Genomic DNA, 22,721 nt, shown 5'->3' on the forward strand with positions numbered 1-22,721 from the left:
GGGGAGAGACAGAGAAGATGGGAGAAACAGAGAAGAGGGGAGAGACAGAGAGGGAGTGAGACAGAGAAGGGGGGAGAGACAGAGAAGGAGGGAGAGACAGGGGAGAGAAATAGGGGGAAAGAGACAGAGGGGGGAGGGAAAGAGAGACAGAGACACCTGAGGAAGGGAGGATGTTTGGGGGGTGAGGGGAATGGAGGCACTGTGCTTTGGTAAAAAGATTAATGGATTGAGTCAGAATCCATGGCTGCAAATCCTGTCAATGTGACCTTGAGTAAATCATTTCATTTCTAGAAGACTCCATTTCCTGATTTTTTAAGTTATGGAGTCAGAATAGGGATCTCTAAGGTCCCTTCCAGTTCTAAGTCTTTTCAACCTACATAATACATCATCTTTTATATATGTACTACATCATTAAATACACACATACATCAAGTACATGTATACATAATACATCATTAAAAGTCATTCACTAACAAACTCAGTATGAGAGTGACCTTAGTCAAGTTGCTCCCTGCCTGGTAAAATGAGACCATTGGAGAAGACGGCCTCTAAGGCTCCTTCCAACTCAAAATCTATAATTCCTATGAACTCATTTGAGCCTCAGTTTCTTGAACCATACAATAGGGAGAAAAATGCCTACCAGGCAGGATTGTTGTGAGACCACCTATGTGGAATAATCTCCATTTCCCATCTGCTGCCTTGCCTGAACAAGATGCCCCTCCCAGGATAAGCTTCTAATGTCACCACTATTTGCTAACTCAAATCCTGATTGATCCCCCAGCCTGCTCTCCCCTCTGATTGGAGGACTGGAGAGAGGAAGACCAAACTCTTCCCATTGTCTCCCTTTGTAGAGGGCAGAAACTGAACTCAGCTGACTCCACTTTGCCTCTGCTGCTCTTCTTGGTTTGACCTGCAGGGAACAAGATGCCCCTGTGCCAGAGTACCCCTTGGTGTCCCATTCCTCCCATCCCCATCATGCTTTCCTGCCTTCCAAGTGAGTACATGAAAAGGCCTTAGCCTAAAGGCCAGAGTCTCCCATTGCATCCTGGGTCATCTCCAGTCATCTGGATGAATATCTGGCCATTGGACCCAAATGGCTCTGGAGGAGAAGGCAAGGTTGGTGACCTTGCACAGCCCTCCTTCACTCAAATCAAAGTCAACTGCATGTCACATCATTATATTTCCTTGATGCTATGGTCCTCTTCAAAAACAAAGGACAAACACAACAATTGTATTTGTTCTCCTTTCAATTGTAAGCTTGTTGAAGGCAGGAACTGTCTTTCTTTTCATTAATTGTATCCTCAGCACTTAGCACGGTATCTGGCATGTCATAGGTACTTAATAAATATGTGTTGGATTGGAGTTATTGGAATAAGCATTGAATTTGGAGTCAAAGGGCTAGACTGATCTGGGTTCAAATCTTGGCATTCCTTACTACTTGGGTAAACTGGGCAAGTTACTTTCCTTTTTGTGCCTCAGTTTCCTCTTCTGTAGAAAGTGAGAGATTGTGTCACTGACTTCTGAAGTCCTTTCTAGTCCTAAATTTATGACACTACGACTAAATGATCTCCAAGATCCTTTCCTGTTCTAAGATACAGCACCATATAAATGTGAATTTATTATCATTATCATCAGCAGCATTACTATCATTATTATATCTTTCTGTGTCACAAGTTTGCCTGAAACCAAGCTTTACTTGATTAAAAAAAAAAGTCTATGGGAAACATTTGGGTCAAGTAACCCACAGGTCAATGTTGCTGGCTGGGGCCCATCCCACTGCAGCTATTTGGTTCTCTGTACCAATACTTTGGTGAGAACACTTTGCTCCACTTGTGCTGAATCAGGATGGTATAGTATTGTGTGCTTCCATTGTCTTAAATGTACATCCTCCTTCCTGCATCTTTGCCAACCTCCCTCCTGCTTCCTGGGTGTCCTCTGGGTCACAGTCACTGCTTTCAGGTGTACCCACCAGGCTGTGAGGAAAACAAAGGTTTCCCATTCCCAGGTGTTTCTAAGTTCCATACAGAACAATAGCTTGCAGAGAGTCCATACAGAACCTGAACAAAAAAGACTGGCCCCTGCAGTTTCCATAAAGTTGGTTTCCGCTGTCCTCTATGGTTCCTACTGACTCATGACTGAGCCAGACTTCTCCTTGCTGCTTTCTTAAACTGGTGAACTCCTATTTCTTGGCAATTTCCTTCATTTCTTTCAAAAAACCTTAATGTACTTCCCTGGGATTTTCATCCCTACCTCTGTCTTAGTCTTTAATGCCAAGTTCCAGAGCAGTTGGGGGTACAGTAAATAAGTGCTGTATTTGAAATCTGGAAGATCTGAGTTTACATCCTGCCTCCTACATTTACTAGATACTATCTGACCCCAAGCAAGCTACTTAACCTTTCTCAGCCTCAACTGACTGATATTATAAAAAGGGGATAATAATTACTTCTGCAATTATGTTGTGAGAGTTAAATGAGGGATTTGCAAATCCTAAAACATTATATAAATGCTGGTTTATTATTAGGAGATATCTTCCCTGATTTCACCTCTTTTCTTCAGTACTTCCTCCTCCCTATGTCTCTCAAATAATCTCGGATTGATATAACAGCCCCACCGTCTCCTCTGATGAGTCGGTGTTAATTTGCTCACTTGGCTTGGGATCAGAGGTAGACCAAGATTGTAGGAATGGAATGGGAGACAACAGAGGAAGACTGGGACTTATAAGGAAAGTAAGCACAGAGAAGAGAGGGGCACAGCATTTAGAATGGAGCAAACCACTTGAGTGCTCAAGCCATTCACTTGTTAACACTTTGCTAGTGAGGCCACAGCACTGGGGCAGGAGACAGAGCCAGGCTTGGGCGATGGAATGATATGAGGTGTAAGTCAGCCCCGGAAGCAATGCTTGGGACAAACAGTAACAAGTCAGTAGGATGGGGTCAGTGTGAGGAAAGTTGAATTGGAAACCCCAGTGAATAAGTGCTTCTGAGCAGACGTCATGTCTTTCAGCACATGGGAGTAGTGGCTGTCTTTGTATTCTGGCTGCCCACATCCATGCCAGTCCATGCTCAGGGGATTAGGAAGGATGCTGGGGTTGGGAGATGAAATTCTGTGCTTGAGAGAACATGGTAAATAAAAGGTGATGCTGGCCTTCATAGGTCTTTCTATTGTTCTATCCTTCTATTAATCTATTTTTTTCTAATGATTCAAGGGGTCTTCAGTAATTAGGAAACACAGTAAGAATCAGGACGAAAGGGAAGAATTTCAACTAAGTTGGATGGAGCCTTCAAGCTATTGATCTGATTGATAATTGACACCATTTCTTAGATTAAAAGGGGGAAGGTGACACCAATAACGAAAGGGCAGAGCCAAGGAGAAAGTGGCAGCAAGATCACTGAGAGCCTGAGGGAGGGCTTGGTGGGTGCCCCAAAGGGACCTGACACACCCGACAAGCTGCCTGAGGACTTGATTAATGACCACGGTTCTGTTCCTCACTGCTAAACAAGACCACCTTGTGTAAAAGATGGAGAGGTGTACCGGATCAGGAGACAATTAGATGGATTCAGAATGGCTCAATTGACTGGATTCAGAGACTAGTTCTCTCTTGTTTGATGGCAGTTTGGCAGGGAGTTATCATTGCAGGGCTCCAGGGTACCCCAGTTGGTCCTGTGCTGCTCTGACATGTTCTTCCTTGAGGGCAGGAACTTTTTATAGTTTTTATATCCTTAGCACCTGGCACAGTGACCTGGGTTTTAATAAATACATGGTGACTTGTTGAAATCTCAGTCATGTAATGGAGATGGAGGGTTCTGATATTCTTCTTCTTCTTTTTTTTTGGAGGGGGGAAGGCAGGGCAGTTGGGGTTAAGTGACTTGCCCAAGGTCACCCAACTAGAACGTTTTAAGTGTTTGAGGTCAGATTTGAACTCAGGTCCTCCTGACTCCAGGGCCAGTGCTCTATTCACTGTGCCACCTAGTTGCCCCTGTAGGCAACAGTCTTTATCATCAGTCCTGTGGAATTGTGGTTGGTCACTGAGTTGATCCTAATTCTTAAATCTTTCAAAATTGTTAAGACACTTTAGCATTCCATACCTGTCTCTATGCCCAAGTCCTAGAATTAACTTCTCATCTCTACCTCTTTGCATACTTAATTTCCTTCTAGGCTTAGCTCAGGAACCATCTATGTAAAGTTCCTTGATTCCCCTCACCTGAACTTGTCAGTACTCTCCTGAAATGACTTAGTATTTACATCAAAATGCTCTGTTATATTTTTAAACTTTAGTTAAAATAAAAGCCAATATCTGTGTGCCTGTCCCTAAAAGAATGTTAAGGGCAGAGTTTGAAGGACAAGGAATGTATCACTTTGCCTTTGTGTCTCCAACTTAGCCTAGGACACAGAGTAGGCACTCAGTGCTAATAAGAGACCTCAATTTGGAGGGAGAGGTCCTGAGTTTGAAACTTACTCCTGTGCTTTCTGCTGCGACTTTAACTAAATCACTCATTTCCCATGGTACCTTAATTTCTTCACCCTTAAAAACAAAGGTATTGGATTGGATCTGTAAGCTCCCTTTTAGTTGATTAATTTTCATTGTTGAATACATTAAAAAAATATGCTTTTTTTTTTTACTTTTTTGGAGGAGAGAAGTTAGGGCAATTGGGGTTGTGACTTGCCCAAGGTCACTTGGCTAGTTTTTTCTGTTAGGTGTCTGAGGCTGGATTTGAACTCAGGTACTCCTAACTCCAGGGTTGGTGCTGTATTCACTGCGCCACCTAGCCACCCCAAGATGTGCTATTTCAAAACCTAAATTATGTATTCACAAAAAGACTAATGGATGGACCAATGGAGGAAGATAAAAAAAAAAAAGCTGAAGGAGTCAACTATTTTTCAGGAGTGGTTATTCTATTTTTCACATTCTTACAAAATGTTCAGTTTGTCTTTAAAGCTCATATGTATGTGTTTTTGTCTTGAGGCACTTATCTGGCACAGTGGTCAGAGTACTGGACTTGTAGTCAAGAAGAACTGAATTTGAATCCTGTCTCAGAATCTTAAGAGATGTAAAAGTGTGATAACACCAACACCTACTTCACAGGGTTGTTATGAGGAACAAATAAGATTACATATGCAAAGTGCTTTGTAAACCTTAAAGCATTTACATAAATGCTACTATTATTATCATTATTATTATTCATATACTGACCAAAATCAATCTCTGTACTAAACTCTTTTCAAAAATCACTTTGGAAATCACTCATTCAGCAGTTCACACTATGTATAAATGGATATAAAATGATGGTGTGAAAATCTTAAAATTCCATTTGAAAAGGTGTTTTCCTTTGAGAAATGACTGTTATGCCATTGCAGATTTTTTCAGAATCATGGACACCACCTTCTGCCCAACACATCAGAGTTTCATTGGTTGCTTGGGCCCCTGCTCCTATAGGGTCAATCAATCATCCTTGCTGGGTTCCATCATAGATGTCCAGTAAATGAAGAGATATGAGATAACCAACTCTGGACGCTTATGGAATCTGACCTGTTGCTTTTCCTACTTAATGACTTACAATATGGCATCTGCTGGGTGATGCTAATTGCAACAATTAAATAAGGATATGGATGTAATATTGCTTAGCAACCCTGTTACCTAATATATGATTTTACATAAGAAATAATTTTGTTCAAACCTAGTGTGGTGGCTGGTTTTTATTAAGGCTATTAATAATAATTTGCATGTATGTAGAACATCTTATGTCACAGTCTTCAACACCTAAGCAAAGTGAAATTGGCTCACAAGCATTTAACACCTACTGTGGTGCAGTGGATAGAGGATAAAACCTGAAGACAGGAAAAGTCAGTCATCTTCCTGAATTCAGATCTAGCCTCTGACACTCAGGCAAGCTGTGTGACTCTGGGCAAGTCATTCAACCTTCTTTGCCTCAGTCTCCTCCTCTGTAAAATTAACTGAAGAAGGAAATGGAAAACCACTCCAGTATCTTTGCCAAGAAAACTCCAAATGGGGTCACAAATAGTTGGACATGACTGAAAGTGACTGAACACAAAGAGTTTTCTAAGTACTATGTCCTCTATTTTATTTGAGCACTCTCCAATCAAGCGTGAAACTGGAGTAAAACTTCTTCCTCTTCACCTCGTGCAACATTTCTCACCACACATACACTTCTCACCTCCATGCCTTTGGTCCATTGGCTCCCTGCGACCGCCAGGACTGGACTCCTTTCTCACTTCCATGTTTTAGCCTTTTTAGCTTTCTTCAAAGCAAAATTCAGGTTTAATGAGATATTTCTTTTCCACCCTCAATTTTAGTTCCTTCTTCTTAAAATTTATTTGTATATAATCTGTATTTCTGTACATGGCATGGCTTCCTCAGTGTAATGTGAGTTCCATGATGGCAAAAGACTCAAGTAGGGAGAGTGCCAAATGCCTAGCATAGTGCCTAGAACAGGGGTGGGGAAGCTGTGGCCTTGAGAACCCAGGTTCCCCACCTCTGGTCTAGAACATAGTAGGCTCTTAATAAATATTTGTAAAATTGTTGAATTGAATCTCAGTTTAATAGTGGTCAATTTAGATGAAGTAATACACATCTTGGGATCTTTAAAAAAAAGTTTTCTTACAGGGGTGGCTAGGTGGCTCAGTGAATAGAGCACCAGCCCTGGAGTCAGAGGACCTGAGTTCAAATCCGGCCTCAGACACTTAACACTTAACTAGCCATATGACCTTGGACAAGTCACTTAACCCCAATTGCCCTCCAAAAAAAGCAAAAAATAAAGTTATCTTACACATGTTAAAAAGAAAAAAGGGAACTTTACTTACAAAAATATTCATAATTTTTTAAAACTTATATAGAAATGTATTTGTCCAATAAATGACTAAATAAATTGTAGCATTTTTGTATAGTACAGGCTATGTGAACTAGAGTTGGCATCAAAAAGTCTTGGATTCAGATTCTCATCTCTGACACATAGTAGGTAGGTCACTTAGCCCCTCTATGCCTAAAGAAATTCCCTCAAACTTTTCTTCTAAATGGTACATGGGTGGAGATCTGTTTTGGTAGAGGAAGTGCATCTATAGGAATTTCCTCATGCTTATGAAGTCACAAATCCTTTCCAGACTCATGTATATATGAATGTCAGAGATCATCATTTTGATGTAAGAAATAACAACAATGGATGGTTTTAGATAAACCTGGGAAGATTTTCATGAACTTTTGCAGACTGAAATGAAAAGAATGACTTCTTCAATAACAGCATCATCAAGACAAACAACTTTGAAAGACAATTTATACAAAACAACAGCATCATAAAGACAGACAAGTTTGAAAGAACTCTGGCCATTGAAATGACCAACCACAATTCTAGAGGACCAATGATGACATAGAGGTGAAGGGCTGAAAATACAGGAGACACATTTTTGGGATGTAGCCAATGTGGGAATTTGTTTTGCTTGACTCTAATACAGGGCTTTCTTTTTCTCTTGTGTTTTTCAATGCAAGAGGGATGGAAGTGAGAAAAAAATTGGTGACTTCATTGAAAATCATAAAAATTTTTAAAACTAATGTAAAAGAATTCTTTGCAATAACAAAATAACAAGTAGTGTGGTACTGTAGAAAGAACCCTGTCTCTAAGATCAGAGAACATAGGTTTAAATCATCACCCGAGTGAGTTGAACCAGGTGACTTCTGGCTCTCTGTGGTCCTCTGAAGCATACAATGAGATGCTGAGTCATTTTTCAGTCAGTCTGAATCTTTGTGACCCCTTTTGGGGTTTTCTTGGCAAAGATACTAAAGTGGTTTGCGTTTTCTTCTTCAGCTCATTTTACAGATGAGGAAACTGAGGCACACAAGGTTAAGTGACTTGCCTAGGGTCATACAGCTGGTGAAGTGTCTGAGACTGGATTTGAACTCAGGAAGATAAGTGTTCCTGCCTCCAGACCCAGTGCTCTATTCCTTGCCCCCAACTAACTGCCATATACAATGAGGAAAAGAAAGATTAATCTAAAATCCTACAGAGTAAGCCCAGTCATTTGATTAGTCATATTTTTAATGCATTGTAAAAAAAATGCAAAACTTTTTAAGTGCACAGATGAATTTTGAAGGGAACACAAAACAAGTAGTTATTGCAGTTATTTTTTTTACTATTTATGTTGCTATGATATTTCTAATCAAAATGTTTTAAATAGTTCTGATTTCATTGTTTTATTTGTAGATTTATTCTATGTCTCATTTATTTATATTTTTGAGAGTGTCAATAATACTGATTTTTTTTTTTAATGATCCTCTCATAGTCAGAAATAGTGAGTTTATTTCCTCTAAGCCTCTGCTAGGGAATAACCTAGGAGAAAGTCCGGCACTTTGGAGATTAAGTAATGAGAAATAAGGCATTAAACAGATGGTGGGGGGGCTAAGATAAAAATAAGATTCAGGTCCCTTTCCCTAGCTCTCTGTTATTTCTATTTCATCCATGGTTTGTTTTCCAACTAAAATCAAAGTGGGCAGTAGAAAAGTATCAACATAAGAGGCTTTTTCTTTCTTTTTTTCCTAACTGGGAATAGAAAACATTTGCCTTCTAGCAGAAGGGAGAAGTTTATCTGAAAACCCAACATCTCAGTAATTACATTTTCCAATTAAGCCACCTGTTAGCAGCCCAGTTGCCCCCTTTCAGACATCTAAGCAAAGAACTCTCATCAACACCAAGGAAGAAAGAAAGGTCCATTGTAAAGGAGATTCAGAAACCAATCCTTGTCCACAGCCAGATTTCAGATTTTGGTGGCCCCCAATTACACTTACCTGCACATAAAATACTATGTAAAGGTGAGTGATTTATTATTACTATTATTATTCAGTGTATGGATTCTCAAGAGTTAAATTTACCTGGAAATCATCAAGTTGTCCATTTGCATCAGGGTGTTCTCCAGAGGCTGGGTTAGTAACAGGGGCAGGCCTGATGTTATAACTGATTGCCTTCCAGTCATGTACCATCTATCATTCAGACTACCTTGAATAAATCAGTGCCATTTATATTCTCCCTGTGATCTCATTCTCCTGCCCACGCCCCCAGTCTGATTTTATTTTTATATCATTTATGGGGATTTGGTTTTCCTCATTTATTTCTTTTTCTAATTTCCTGAAAAATACAAGATCTTACTGGCATTGGATGTTCTGTGGCTATTAAATGGCATAATTTAATAACTGTGGTGGAATGGAAGGATTCTCACCTCCAAAGTCAGAGAACTTGGGTTCAAGTACCAGCTTAGATATTTACTATGTGAAGTGTGGCAAATCACAAGTTCTCAGAGGCTCAATCTGTAAAACAAAGAGTATGGACTAAGTGACCTGACATCCTCTCTACCTTCAAATCTATGATTAAATGTCATTAAGTTCCTGGCTAGAGAACTAGGGGTGTTCTTGGCCTTTTTTTGCCCAGCTTCAGATAACAATTAGATGTTAGGCTTCCTTTTTTGCTAGATCATAAATGTCACCTTTCCTTGGTAAAGTATCATAGAAACATAAATTTAGATCCAGCAGGAACCTTAGAGGCCATCTAATCAAGCCTCTTTATTTAATAGATGAGGAAACTGAGGCTCAGAGAGATTGAGTGATTTGCCCAAGGACACACAGGTAGTGACAGAGGCAAGATCTGAACCCAGATTCCTTGGTTCCAAAGTCCGTACTCTTTCCATTATATAGCCTTTTTGATGGAGGCGTTTGTGACTGTTGTGATTCATTTCCTTCCACAACTAAGAGACAGATGGTCCTATTTTCAAGGATACAAAAGTAACTTAAAATTTAAAATAACTGAAATGAAATTAATGGCTAGTCCAGAAAAGCCCCTTGAGATTTGCTGTGGGATCACAGGAAACATGTTAAAAAATCTGCTCCTGTAAAAACATGAGGTAAACAGGACAATTCAATTCATTTAAATAAAAGTTTATTAAACAAGTACTGTGGATACAACAAAAGCCCTGCTTGAAAAAGCTTATAGTCTACTGGCAGGATATAACACATAAACAGAAAAATACATTAGGTCCACAAAATACATTCAAAGGAATTGGGGGGGGGGGGGGGGGACAAACATCCAGAACAACAACAGAAAAGGCCTCTTACAGAAGGAGCCTGTAAGGGGCAGCTAGGTGGCACAGTGAATAGAGCACTGGCCCTGGAATCAGGAGGACCCGAGTTCAAATTCGGCCTCAGACACTTAACACTTACTAGTTGGGTGACCTTGGGCAAGTCACCCCCAATTGCCCTGCCTTCCCCCCTCCAAAAAAAAAACCAGAAGGAACCTGTGGCTCAGCCTTGAAGTGCCCTTTAATCAAAAGTGAAGAGAAACACCTTCCCAGGCATGGGAACAATCTGGACAAAGATATGGAGGTCAGAAATGAAGTGCTATGGAGGGAGAAATAGCTGGAAAGTGGAGTGCATGATGGAGAGTAATGTGTAAATCAGCTTTGAAAGTTAGATTAGAGCCAGATTGTGAAGGGCTTTAAATCTTAAAACTCTAAACAGATGAGTTTCTATTTCTCCTTCCAGATTTGAATTTACCTTTAAAAACACACACACCAAGAAAACACATTTTTAAAAAGGTACGCATAGTCCTGGACTAGACTCCATGAGACTGGCTTGTTTTGGTGTTCTTTGCTTCTCTTTCCTTTAAGTGATGAGGAGGAACCAGGGATGCCCCTGCAGCAATGTCTCCCAGGGGGGAATCTGTAGAAGCTAGGTGTGACTGGGGAGTCATGCTACACGAACAGTGAACTGTGAAGACTGAGCACAAGTGAAATAAGCATAGGCAAAGGCCTGTATTTTCAATACTAACATTTTATCGTTGGAGCAGTAGATAGTGCATTTGACCTGAAGACAGGAAGACCTGAGTTCAAAATCTGGCATCAGACACTTACTAACCGTGTGATCCTAAGCAAGTCACTTATATGCTGTTTGCCTGAGTTTGCTCATCTGTAAAATGGGGATAATAACAATACTTACCTTATAGGATTGCTGTGAAGATAAACTGAAACATTTGTAAGGCACTTAGCAAAGCAAATAATGAAAATAAATAAATAGGCAAATAATAGGTACTTAATAAATGCTTGTTCCCTTTCTACCCTTGCTCCTCTGACCCTTGTTTTCTCTTCTATAAAATAAGGATAATAATAGCACCTACATCTCAGAGTTGTTGTGAGCACAAAATGAAATAATATTCATAAAGCACTTTGCAAAACTGAAAACTCTATATTAAAGTTAGCTAATTATCATGTTATATAATTAATAATAATAACTATATATAGTTATTATTTATTAATTACCAGTTCAGCAAGACTATATTTATTCTCCATTACTTACTTTTCTCTCATCTTCTGTATATGTCTTTTAACTGTCTAAGCCCAGTGAGTTCCCTCTACGTTCACATTACTTATTTTAATCAATTTCTCCTTCTTCCCCTCATTGGAATTGTTTGTATTTTCAGAATTTCATTCTTGAGAGCTTCCCATGCCTCCTGAGTTGACTTTCCTTATAGTGTCAGACCATGGTGTCCAACCTGGCCTTTCCCTAAACCCACAGAACTATGTTCACAATCTGTCACTACACCCCACTTCCCTCCCTGGAGCTTGAGTAAATTGCTGACTCTCTCCAGCCTTATAGTATTAGAGCAAGATATCTTACCCTTTTTTTGTCTTACAGATCCCTTTGTCAGTCTGGTGAATAATGGTTTTTGTTTGTTTGTTTGTTTTAAAGCTGAAGGAAATACAAGAGGTCAGCGAAAATAAAGATCTGATTTGTTTTTTTGGGTTTTTTTTCTATCCAAGTTCATAGATGCCTTTGCAATCTATCCATAGATCCCTTGGGAGTTTGTGAACCCTAGAATAAGAGCTCCTAGATTAGAAGAATGTAAATTTAAAGCTTAGAAAGAACAAAGGAGTTTCTAGTCCAGTGTTTTCATTTTCCAGGTTTGAAAATTGGGAATCAGGTGAATTGTCTTGCTGGAGGACTGTTAAAGGCCTTTCCAGCTCTAAGTTCCCTGGTAGTCTCAAATAGAACATTTCTGATAACATTCAAGTATCTTTTTCTTAAATATTGCTGAATCATTCCCAATATTGACCTTTAAAACTCCTACAGCTTTAGAGAAAGTGCTTCTCTTTTCTTTACATTCTTCTAAGTTTAACTTTGCCTTAAAACTCCGAGCATCTTCTCCCTCAGCTCCTGGATCTGACTTTATTCTTGACAAAAGGAAGTCAGACAACCTCCTGTGTTGAAATCCACTATCATCTCTCACACTTTTGGGATATATGTTTGTCTGTTTCCCTCCTCAGAAAGGGGGAACTATTCCATCTCCCCCCAAAAAACACACGTAAAGAATCTGCAAATCACAGCTCACCAGTGACAGTTTATTTGTTGGCTTCTGGAAGTATACATTGCAAAAATCCTCTTTTAACTTAGGTACAAAAATTTTTTTAAAGTTATAGAACCAAATTATCACTAAAAAATAGAACTTTTAATTTGGTTTACCACATACAAAGCATTATTTCATATTTAGGTTTGCAAGGGAAAGTGATTAGCCAGAAATGCCTGATGAACATATGTGGGGACATCGATCCCATAGGAATGATGTAATGGCCCAAGCTGAGTTATCTAGGTACACATTAGGCCTCCCTGTCGGCTTTGATCAGCTTTGGAATCAGGGGACTTTAGAGCCTGCTTTTGGGATTTCAAGGGAGATTCTCTTCTCACTCCTCCTCTACACACATTTAATATGGATGGGGAGTTAGGATCAGGGATGGGCAGCTCAGGAATGGCGAGTAACTCAGTTTGAAATGTTGGGTGGTGAAGTGGATAGAACAGGCTGTGCCTCGAGTCAGGAAGACCTCAGTTCAAATATGACCCTGTGCCAGTCACTTAATCTGTTTGTCTAAGTTTCCTCAATTATAAAGTGGAGGTGATAATAGCACCTACTTCTAAGGGCTGTTGTAAGGATCAGAGGAGGTAATATTTGTAAAGTACGTATATCACCAAGTATAAAAAGATATTGCAAAGTATAGTGTTTATGAAGCACTATGCTAACTGCTTTACAAATATTACTTCATTTGAATCTCACAACAACCATGGGAGGTAGGTACTATTATTATCCCCATTTTACAGTTGAGGAAACTGAGGTATACTGTAGTTAAATAACTTGCTGGGGATGGCTAGGTGGCGCAGTTATTAGAGCACCGGCCCTGGAGTCAGGAGGACCTGAGTTCAAATTCAGCCTCAAACACTTAACACAAAAACTAGCCATGTGACCTTGGGCAAGTCACTTAACCCCAAATGCCCCCCCCAAAAAAATAAGTAAATAAATAACTTGCTGAGAGTAACAAAGCTATTAAGTGTCTGAAATCAGTTTGAACTCAGGTCTTCCTGACTCTAGGACCCGTGCTCTATGCACTGCAGCCCCAATGCACAGTGTTTGTCCTATAGAGTAGGTGCTAATAAATGCTAGTTTATTAACATTATTGTTATTATTATTGCTGTTACTATTATTTTTAACTGAAAGTAGCAGTAGGTGTAACTACAAAGTAATATAGTTTTTATCTTTACCTCAGACACTAGCTGTATGCCCCTGGGCAAGTCACTTAACCTTGATTGCCTCCAAAAAAACCCCAAACAAATAAAGAGAATACAGACTTGTTAGGGATCCAGGGAAGAAAGATATTCACCTACATAATAAACTGAATCTCGATAGCTGGGCAGAGGTGTCTAGACAGAGAAAAGTATAAATAATATTCAATAGCTCTCTTCAAATATTTGAAGGACTGTCTCAGGGAAAAACAATGAACCTGTCCCCAGAGGGAAGAACTAGGAATAGTGGTTAGAAATCAGACAGTATGATGGGAGGAACACTGGAACTAAAGTCACAAGACCTGGGTTCAAATTCTCTTTCTGCCATTTGCTGTCTGTTGACCATGGGCTAGTCAATTAGTATATCCTCCTCTATGAAATAGGATTGTGATAATACTTTCATGACAGCCCTCACAGGGTGATTGGAAGAAAGGTGCTTTACAAATTTCATTAACTATAAGGTATTATGGAAATGTGATTATCATTATTTCAGATTTGTGTAAAAAAGAAGTTTCTAACCATTAGAGATGCCTAACCATGAAATGAACTTACTTGTGAGATAGTGAACTGCCATTGATGGAAATAGTCAACAAGAGACTTGGAGGATATTGGGGTGGAGGTAGTAGACATTTCACTGTTTGTTGAAAGTTAAATTAAATGACCTCTAAGGTTATTTTCAGTTTGGAATTCCTTTTTTTTGCCAAAATTTTATTTTAGACTTGGACACGAGAACACAAATACAGAATAGACAAAAGAAACAAAAACATATCATAAATGTAAATATTGGAACTTAAACACAAAGTTAGAAGGAAAAAAATCATGTCATGTGCACAGCAGAATGTAGGAGAAGATTCCAAATATGTAACAATAGATTTTCATTTCAAGAAAGCCTATGTGATATCGTGTTGAGAATTGTCCATCTTTTCTTTGCTTCCTTGTGAGTTTTCTTTTGTTCTCTGCTGTGCACTTATTTTCTTTGTTCTTTTTTTCACTCCCCCCAACCCTACAATAAAGTATAGATATGTTTCTCTATGGCTATAGATATATACATACACATATACATATATAGACATATACTTTCCCAAATATATTCCACTCATCATCTTTGTTTATATGTTTGTACGTATCTCTTGTTTCAGTTTGGAATTCTAACAGAAGGGAAGGGAACAAGCTTTTATTAACCTCCTACTGTATGCCAGGCCCTGTGCCAAATATTTTACAAACATTATCTCATTTCATTCTCACAACAATGCTGGGAGGTAGATGGCATTATTATCCCCATTTCACAGTTGAGGAAACTGAGGCAAACTGAAGTTAAGTAACTTGCCAAGAGTAATATAGCTATTAAGTGTCTGAGGTCAGTTTGAATTTGGGTCTTCCTGACTCTAGGTCCAGTGGGCTATCCATAGCACCACCCAGATGACTCTAAGATCCCATTGATTCTAAAATTTCTCTTTTTTAGGAAAAAGCTGGACTATGTAGTTGGTCTTGCCTCCCAAGTATATAATTTATACAAACATGACATTTTTTTCTCATTTGTCCCCACAATTAAAGTATAAAGCAGTTTTTCTTTCTTCACTCAGAATAGCTTTGGAACATTGTGTGAAAAGTGGGTGTTTTTCTATCCTTTTGTTCTTTTTTTCTTTTCCCACAATTCAGGTTGGTCCATTCAGGTCCTGGAAAAGGATCCATGCAGGCTGGGGTGGATCTGTCCTTCGCCACTCGGACTGGTACCCGGCAAGGAATTGAAACCCATCTTTTCCGAGCTGAGACCAGCAGGGACCTCTCCCAGTGGACGAGAAGCATCGTCCAGGGCTGCCATAACTCAGCAGAACTCATAACTGAAATCACCACCTGTGAGTAGCACTGTTCAGGGCCCTCTGGGTAGGGGAACTGAGAAGAGTCCTGGAATGGACCCTGTCCCCAAATAGCTTCCTGCTCTGGCCCACTGAGGTCACCAGATCTCTCAGTTTAGACATTTTTTTTCTGGATCAGTGTTTTCCACTGGTCTAGGGAATTGATGTCCTGAGAAAGAGACTTCCTTTACCAAAACAGATCAAAACCTCCCCTGCAATGTAGAGTCTTAGTTACCTGGATCAGTGAGAGGTTAAGTTACTTGCCCAGGGTAATACAGGCACCATTTGTCAAAAGAAGGATTTAAATTCAGGTCTTTCTGACTCTGAGGCCAGCTTTCTGTCCACTGCTTCACCATGACTACTCCTCTTGATTTTTTTCTGCTAAAATAAAATACCCCCTAGAAGTGTAACACATGGGTTTAATCATTAGTATAGAGAAATAACGGGGATATCATATAAGGGATAGAATGTTGGACATTGAGTCAGGAAACCTGGATTCAAATCTTTACCTCCTACACTGACGCGTAGTCCTAGGCAACCTCATCAGAGAGCTGGCATCTCCCAAGGGCTTATATTAGTGTGCTGGAAAGAGTGTTATATTTAGAGTCAGAGGACCTTTGTCCAAATGTGGGCTCTTCTACTTAGTACCTACAAAAGTCAGTTTGAAATCAAGAGGGTCTGAGTTCAAATCCTGGCTCTGCTACTTATTACAGGTTTGGTCTTGGACAAATCATTTAAGGTCTTTGAAGGTTCCTTACCTTTAAAATAAGGACTTTGGATTTAAAGGGCCTCTATGGTAACACAGTCGATAGAATGCTGGGCCTGGAAGATTCAGGAAGTTCAAATCCAGCCTCAGACATTTACTAGCTGTGTGACCTTGAGTAAGTCACTTAACCTCAGTTTCCTCAACTGTAAAATGGAGATAATAATAGAACATACTTCACAGGGTTGTTGTGGGGATCAAATGGGGTATTTCTTCCTTCATTCCTTTCTTCTAAGTTCCCTTCCCTTTCTAAATCTCTGATGCTATTACTTGAGCAGTTCGTTTCACCTTTCTAGGCCTCAGTTTCTGCATCTAGAAAATGGAAGTGTTAGAGCCCTAACATGTCTGATTTTTTTTTTAAGGTTCTTTTTGCAGATATACTAGAGTGGTTTTCTATTTCCTTCTCCAGCTCATTTTACAGATGGGTAAACTGAGGCAAAAGGATCAAGTGACTTGCCTAGGGTCACACAGCTAAGAAGTGTCTAAGGCCAGATTTGAACTCCAGGCCCAGCACTTTCTCCACTATACCACCTAGCTGCCCCTAGTCCTTACTCATTGCTTAATAAATTACTTGATCTGAATTAAAGTGGCTTGATACAGTGGGAAGGGTACTGTATTTGGAATCAAAAGACCTGGGTTCAAATCCTGGCTCTGCTACCATGATAATCTTGGGCAAATTTCATAAAGTTTTTTTTTCTAAGTTAATGGATTCTCTTCTAATTTTAATTGGCATTGATATGCAAGAATTTTTTGATTTAATGGAATCAAAACTATCTATTGTGTATTCTGTGATTCTCTCTATCCCTTATTTAGTCATAAACTTTCTCCTCTTCCCACAAATATGAAATGTAATCTCCTTCATGCTTCTCTAATTTGTTTCTGAATGAGTCACCCTCTTTGAAGGTTCTCCATCTGTCAAATTCAGGGTTTGAGGTAGGATGACCTCTAAGGTCCCTTCCATCTATAAAGCTCTGATATTATGAGTTGAATGGACAAACTGGTTTCCAAGGCAGGTCTCTTCCATCTCTAAAATTTTATAATACTACCATTGATGCTTTAGTTTAAATTGTTTATCATCTATTTGCCAGCATAACAGTTCCCCGAGAACAGGGTCCTTCAGAGAAGGAAATATATAAAAGGAAGACTGATATCGTGTTTCAAAAGAAGGAAGGGAATGAGATAGGTCTCCAACAAAGGTTAGGATGTACCTGGATGGTGTTTTCTCACCAAAGATCAATTTCCACACTCACCCCTTAAAAATGGGGAGTTACTCCTCAGAATCTCTTATTTAGAGTTAAAATTCTTCCCTCCGTGTTTCTATAGTCTTTGCAAACAAAGTTGAAATTAGCTGCTTTGCAGACCTTTGACTACTACATTGTTGGGATAGAAAATTAGTGGGTTTTTTGGTAATTACCGTGAAATGAATTAGCGCTCCCCACCCCATCATCCACCTCCTACAAAACAGCAACAAAACATTATCTACCATCTCCGTTGTAAACCTTTTGGGATTCCCCTTTCAGCTTTTCATTTGTGATGCTATTTTGTGCCAAGGAACACACATACACACATATACACACAGGCACACAGACACAAACACATACACACACAGACACACATACACATACACATACACACACACATACACACACGACCAGAGATTTCAAAGTGTGAGCTGGAAGAAGCTTATGCCTCCTGAATCTTAAGTATCAGGAAATTGTGCTTCACCGGAGAAGCCCAGCCTCTCTTAGCTACCAGAAGTGTCACAGTGAATTGGAGGAGATGAAGGTGCCTAATAGGGCCCTGTTTAGTTTGCCCTCAACAGCTTCTGAAAAATCTTCCTTCTCCTCCCCAGACTCAATTTTGAATGTCACAGGCAGGCGGAATAATCCTGCTGTTACCTTAGAACTCTCATCAGTTGCAGATCAAGACCTAAAGTAATTTGCTTTTCAGTTAATAAGGAGAACTTGGCATATGTATAGCAAAGGCAGGTTTACCAAGTGCTTTTCATTACAGCAGTGAAGTAGACATGGGAAGAGCACTGACTCTGGAGTGAAAGGATCTGGATTCAAATTTGGTCTCTGATGCTAGCATTGACACTTTCTAGGGCCTCCATTTCCTCATCTGTAAATTGCAAATAGGGCCTCCTGGATCCTTGAAATCTATGATCCTATGACATTGGGCAGGTCTGGTCTGGATCTGTGATTTGACTGGTGTTAAGAATTCCTAGTATGGAGTGGCCAGGTGGCGCAGTGAACAGAGTCAGGAAGACTTGAGTTCAAATTTGTCCTCAGACACTTACTAGCTATGTGACCTTGGGCAAGTCACTTAACCCCCAATTACCCTGTCTCCCCCTCCCCCCAAAAAAAATTAATTCCTAGTATGAGAAATTCTTTCTAATGATAACTATTAGCAACTGACTTGTAACTTCAGAGAGCTTTCTGGGACACAGAATGATGAAATGATATACCCATTTTCATAGCCAGTGTTAGTCAGTGACAACACCTGAACCTAGGTCTTTCTGACTCCAAGGCTGACCTGCTTATCCACTATACCACACTTCCTCTTGTGAAGAAAGAAGGAAGGAAGGAAAGAGGCAAAAATTTAGAAAGAAAGAAGAAAAGGAAGAAGGAGAAGAAAGGATAAGGAAGGAAGGAAGGAAGGAAGGAAGGAAGGAAGGAAGGAAGGAAGGAAGGAAGGAAGGAAGGAAGGAAGGAAGGAAGGAAGGAAAGAAGGAAGGAATGAAAGGAGACAGAAGGGTGGAAGGAAGGAAGGAAGGAAGGAAGGAAGGAAGGAAGGAAGGAAGGAAGGAAGAGGAGGGGAAAGGAAGGAAACAAGAATTTATTAAACACCTACTGTATGCCAAGAACTGTGCTTAGCATTTTACAAATATTATCTCTTTTGATCTTCACAACAACTGTTTGAGGTAGGTGCTGTTATTATCCTCATTTTACAGTTGAGAAAACTGAGGCATCTACAGTAGTTAAGTGACTTAGGGTCCCACAGCTAGTAAGTGTCTGAGGGCAGATTTGAACCCAATTCTTTCTGACTCCAAGACTGGATTGCTTACCACACTGCCTAACAGACAGTAACTGTTAAACAGATTGTTTTGCAAAGCAAAGATCTCATCATATACTTCATGTTCTTTTCCAAGCATCTCGATTTTTCAAAATGACTAGCTCATCTAAGCAGTTTGAGATTCCATCACCCACTTCTGAGTCACGTGGCCGAAGCTCAAAATCAGCCTCTCCATTAGAAAAGGAGAGGGAGGTGGGGGAAGGGAGGCTGTTTCAATGAAAGTGGGTGGCATTGTAAAAGCTTGCCCCAAGCTTTCTATTGTTCCAAAGAGAGACATTCCATACACAACAGAAGGGCATGCAACTGACCTCTCATTGCCTGTAGCAATAGTTTTTTATTCTTCTGTATCTGAGATGGTCAGATAGGATGAATCAGTGAACAATATATACTATGGCTGAGTTATTTTTAAATAAATTATTTAAAATATTGATCATTAGGTCATTTTTGAGCCACTTTCCCCTATCCATGTTCAGAGATAATTCTATTTCCATCTGTTAGAGAAGATACAGACTCCTACTGGTCATTTGGAGGCAGTAGGGACAGGACAGTAGATGGGACACTGAACAAGGAGTTGCTGGGAATACTGGCTCCACCATTTACCAACTGTGTGACCATAAGCAAGTGACTTAACCTCTCTAAGCTTGTTTACTAATCTTCGAAATGAAGATATTTACACGTTGTGTTTCCCGCATATTTCTATTACTTTAAGGTTTGTAAACTCTTTTCTCAGCATTATCCCATTTGGTCCTCAACAACCCCAGGAGGTAGGTATTATTTTTATTCTAATTTTTCAGATAAGGAAACTGAGACAGAGGTTAAGTGACTCACTTAGGGTCACACAGCTAGTAAATGTCTGAGATAGGTATGAAGCCCTGATTTTCCCAACTCAGGTCAATTGCTCTAACCCACTACACCATAAGAAAAGATAATTCGGATGAAATGTTTTATAACATTACTGTACCTTGTCAGTATAAAGTACTGCTATTATTCTGTTCAGATGTTCAGAGGATTAAAAAAAAAAGTTTTCCTAAGGTTTGTTTGTGAGACAACCTTTCAAGAAAGGTTGATAGTATTGCAAATATCAAATTACCTTGGAGTTTGGCTATGGCCCAAAAGGCCATTTGAGCAGATTTTCACACTAGTGTCATAACACAGACAGATTTTAGTAAGTGCAACTAGGAAATGTTTATAATATGCTCTCCAATTTTTTTCTCCATTACCCATAGCAAACTGAAAAAAATTCCCCTTATCTGTAAGCTCATCAGTTTGGGTACTTTATCTACTAGTGACACTTCTAAGCCTTCTCTCTCTGGGTGATTTTTGACCATCTCAAAAAAATAAGAAAAGAAAATTCTATCCAAAGAGAAGATCTCTCAGTCCTATTCAAGTCAACGTATTATAGTAGAAAGATTATTGGACTGGGAGTCAAGACATGTGACTTCAGTACTCTTGGGAATTCTAAGACCTTTATGTAATCTTCACAACTATGAGTAGCTGAACTTCTGTCTCGACCACTAAGTGGCTTCATTACTTTGGGGAATTTATTTTATCTCTCCAGACCTCAGTTTCCTCATCTACAAAATGTGGGGTTAGATTAGATCCCGGACTCACTTGAGAGAACTGGATCCAGGGTGACCTAATGGTGGTCTTCAAGTATTTGAAGGGTTTTCACAGGAAACAGAGAGAGGGTTAAGCTGGTTCTGTTTGACCCCAGAGGACAAAACCAAGGGCACTGGATGGAAGCTGCAAAGAGGAAAATTTAGGCTTTAGATAAAGAAAAACCTTATGATTCTTAGAATTATCCCAAAGTGAAATGGACTGGTTTGCAGATCAGTAGCTTCCTGTCTGTTGGAGACCTTCAGACAAAGATGGTCACAAGCAACAAGGGGTGTTGTGGTGAGGATGTGGTGTGGAATGAGGTCCTTTCCAGATCTGAGATTCTAGGATTGAGAGCTGGAAGGGACTTTAAAGTCTAAATCACTGGTCCAACCCCCTCACTTTAGAAATGAAGGAACTGAGACCTGGGGAGAAGTAGACTCGGCCATGGTCAACTGGGTAGTAAGGAGGAGAGCCCAAATTCAAAAAGAGGCACTTTAATTCCAAGTACACAGCTTTCTCAAATAACTAGACAATCTCCAAGGTACTTTCTATTTCTAGTTTCCTTTGGCTTTCTAGTCTTTTTAATGTTGGGCATGAAATCCACGAATGACACCAGGGACAGAGGAAATTCGAAACATCAAATTCCTGATAAAGTGTGTTGCCTAATTTGGGTTATAATTTTGTCTTCCAGCATGCACATACAAAAACCAGGAGTGCCGCCTGACCATACATTATGAGCATGGATTTTCCATCACCACTGAGCCACAGGAGGGCGCCTTCCCCAAGACAATCATTCAGGCTCCCTATGAAAAGCTCAAAATGTCTTCAGATGATGGAATCAGGATGCTTTATTTAGACTTTGGAGGAAAGGACGGAGAGATTGTAAGTGTGCTCAGCACCAATACAGCCACTGATTCACTTGGTTACCATTTATAGTCTTTGGAGCAGCTAGGTGGTACAGTAGATAGAAAAATGGACTTGGAGTTAGGAAGCCTGGAGTTCAAATTCTTCCTCAGACATTAACTAGCTGTATGACCCTGGGCAAGTCACTTAATCACTTTTAGCCTCAGTTTTCTCCTTTGTAAAATGGGGATAATAATAGCACCTACTTCCTAGGATTGTTGTGAGGCTAATGAGAGAGTATGTGTGAAATGCTTTGCAAACCTTAAAACCCTATATATATGCTTGGTATTTATTGGAAATCTATGGGAGGGGGAGGAGAGTCCCTTCTGGTTATGCTACTATAACTATGTTAGGAGCACATATCTGTCTTTCACTTTGGCTGTAGAAAATTTTGAAACAAATGAAAGAATTCCTTACAAAGTTAGAGCAAGTTTTGACTAAATATGACCTCTAAGCTTTGTGTTTGGGATGTGGGCCAAAGTAGGTGGAAATCTGAGCAAATTAATGAATTAAAATCACATTTATGTTTGTTTTGGCAACTAAAGATGACCCATTTGTTTACAGAGTCCTCAGTTTCTTTCAGTTGTGGTTTAATGGAAAGGGTGTTGGGGATAGCAACTAAATTTGTCAAAATATCCCACTCCCCCCCCTCCCCCCACCCCGACCCAATTCAGTGTCCTGCTATTTTCTGTCTCAGTCAAGTCACATTTGGAGTCTTGAGTTGGGTTCTGGCTACCGCTGTTTAAGAAGGATATTGATAACTTGGATACCAGCCCTTGGAGGAGGGCAACCATTATGGAGAAGGCCCTTAAATTTTTGCCATATGAGGATTGCCTGAAATAACTGAGGACATGCAGCCAGGACTTGGTAGAGTTAGTTGATAGCTTTCTTCTATGGCTGTGCCGTAGAGAGGGGCATTAAATTTGCT

At 39.8% G+C, this 22,721-nt stretch overlaps 1 protein-coding gene across 3 annotated transcripts in view; it reads left to right on the forward strand.

The window, feature by feature from the left end:
- The window catches only part of SNTB1 (syntrophin beta 1), a 320,298-nt gene that overhangs the window by 291,796 nt on the left and 5,781 nt on the right, over window positions 1–22,721 (forward strand). For 2 of the 3 annotated variants that reach the window (XR_011167045.1, XM_069081286.1), the window contains exons 5-6: window positions 15,257–15,453; window positions 21,582–21,772. Coding sequence is in view for 2 of the 3 variants with exons in the window: in XM_069081286.1 (XP_068937387.1) it covers window positions 15,257–15,453; window positions 21,582–21,772 (388 nt within the window). In the remaining variant the exon portion in view is untranslated. The remainder of the gene's footprint in view (window positions 1–15,256; window positions 15,454–21,581; window positions 21,773–22,721) is intronic. The other variant, XM_069081287.1, reaches the window with a different exon arrangement.

Source organism: Petaurus breviceps, unplaced genomic scaffold, assembly GCF_028583685.1.
Source record: "Petaurus breviceps papuanus isolate PSGF00001 unplaced genomic scaffold, PetGlider_PUasm1.0 98, whole genome shotgun sequence".
NCBI classification, from domain to species: Eukaryota; Metazoa; Chordata; class Mammalia; order Diprotodontia; family Petauridae; genus Petaurus; species Petaurus breviceps.